The 1,862-nt window shown below is 54.1% G+C and overlaps 1 protein-coding gene across 1 annotated transcript in view; it reads left to right on the forward strand.

Annotated features, from left to right (window-relative positions):
* Window positions 1–253: 253 nt before the first annotated feature.
* The window catches only part of LOC137600087 (neuronal acetylcholine receptor subunit alpha-3-like), an 8,953-nt gene continuing 7,344 nt past the window's right edge, over window positions 254–1,862 (forward strand). The window contains exon 1 of the mRNA XM_068321477.1: window positions 254–344. Coding sequence (XP_068177578.1) covers window positions 287–344 — 58 coding nt within the window. The 5' untranslated portion in view covers window positions 254–286. The remainder of the gene's footprint in view (window positions 345–1,862) is intronic.

The following is a 1,862-nucleotide window of genomic DNA, read 5'->3' on the forward strand; positions in this document are numbered from 1 at the left end:
AGAAAAAACATGTTTGTTTGTTTCTCTGTTCTAACATAAATCCTTTTCATTTGTCAGGTTATTAAACCCACAGAACTCCATCAATCAAGGATCAAACCATCAATCAATAAAGAAATATAACATCAACACCCCGGGCGGGTCGGGGGGGCGGTTTCCCTGCGCGTGGAGTCCGTGTCGGTGCGCCAGGGGGAGCGTTGCGCGCTCACCGGGGGACGCGCTCAGCCAGCGGCGCACCGGCGGAGGAGAGACGCGCCTCCCGTTCACGGAGCGTCGTTCGGTCGCAGACATGCAGCCGGCGGCCCGGCGGACCCTCCTGCTCCTCCTGCTGGGCTTCATGACACCAGGTGAGGTCCCGCGTCCGGACACCCGTTTCTTTCCGGTGCGTAAAAGCGACCGAACTTGCTCCGCCGGTAGAGCTCGGGTCGGAACCGATAACCGGAGATTGGTTCTACAGCCGCGATAACGGGAGCGAAATAACGGGAGGAAAACAGAACATGTTTGAGGAATGCAGATTTTGTTTGGAGAGGAGAACGTTAGAAGATGGAGATGAAGATGAAGATGATGTCTGTTTGGATCAACGAGACTCATTCTGATTACGCGTGTGTGTGTGTGTGTGTGTGTGTGTGTGTGTGTGTGTGTGTGTGTGTGTGTGTGTGTGTGTGTGTGTGTGTGTGTGTGGTGGTGGTGGGGGGTTATCTTCCCATGAGGTGCGTTGAGCTGCAGCCCCTCTAGGGGGCGCTGGAGAGGACTGAGGTCATTACCTTCATCCTCATCTTCGTCTTCTTCACCTGGAGACAGAAACGCCTCCCTTCGCTGAACTGGGGGGGTCAGACACGTAGCAACAGCTAGCAGGAGCGCATCTCACCAGGGGCGGGGCTTCTGTAAACCAGACCAGTGGCGGTCGCTCGTGATTGGTGGAACGTTTGGTCAGCGGTTCTGAACGACGGATCCCCATCAGAACCGAGACACGGATTGGTCCTGTGTATGCGTCGTCGCCACGCTAGGTCCGTTAGCTTCCAACAAGCGTGGGTAACACATCAGGCCCCGCCCTCCGGAACGCATCAGGCCCCGCCTTCTCACCACCAGGTGGAGCTCGTTTGGAAGGAGCTGAGATTTTGCGCTGATTTACATGAAGCACATTCAAATTCATGTAACCCACTTTTTGGGTGGGGGGGTGCTCGAGGGGAACGGCGAGCGCCTCTGGTTTCATCTCCTGGGTTTGGAAGAATCCTCCTCCAGCTGCGTCGTCGCCCACCTGACCTCAATGGTCACACCTTGGTCTCGTGTCCACCTCCATCAGGACGATGTCGTTCCCACTGACCCCACCCCTCCAGCTCGCCTTCATGCAGCAGGAAACAAGCACCCCCCCAGACTGGATTCCCAGCAGCCCATTAAAGGCTCTTCCTCTGCATCACTCAGCGTCTGTCCTGCCCCCCCCCCCACACCCACACTTGCTCTTCATCCAGGTTTTCCACATAATACCAGTTGACCTCTGACCCCTGTTCTGTGGGTGTGTTAAATTAAATGCCTTTATATTCTGCATGGTGAGTTAATTAATGGACGTCACTGTAATTAAACAGGGTGGTGGGGACATCAGTAAAGAGTGACCAGTGGTTTCTGGACACAAAGGATCAATAATCAATAGTTAGAGATCAGGTGTGAGAAGGTAGAAGGTGACACGACAGCACAGAAACAACCAACAGGCCCGACGGCAGCTTCTGATTGGCTGTTTCCGTTCCAACTTCTGGTTCCACAAAGACGAACAGATTAAAACCAGAATCTCCTCTTTTCCTCTCCAACGCTCAACACTGGATTACCACTGGATTACCACTGGATTACCCCTGGATTACCACTGGATAAGG

Source organism: Antennarius striatus, chromosome 8 (assembly GCF_040054535.1).
Source record: "Antennarius striatus isolate MH-2024 chromosome 8, ASM4005453v1, whole genome shotgun sequence".
Classification (NCBI taxonomy): domain Eukaryota; kingdom Metazoa; phylum Chordata; class Actinopteri; order Lophiiformes; family Antennariidae; genus Antennarius; species Antennarius striatus.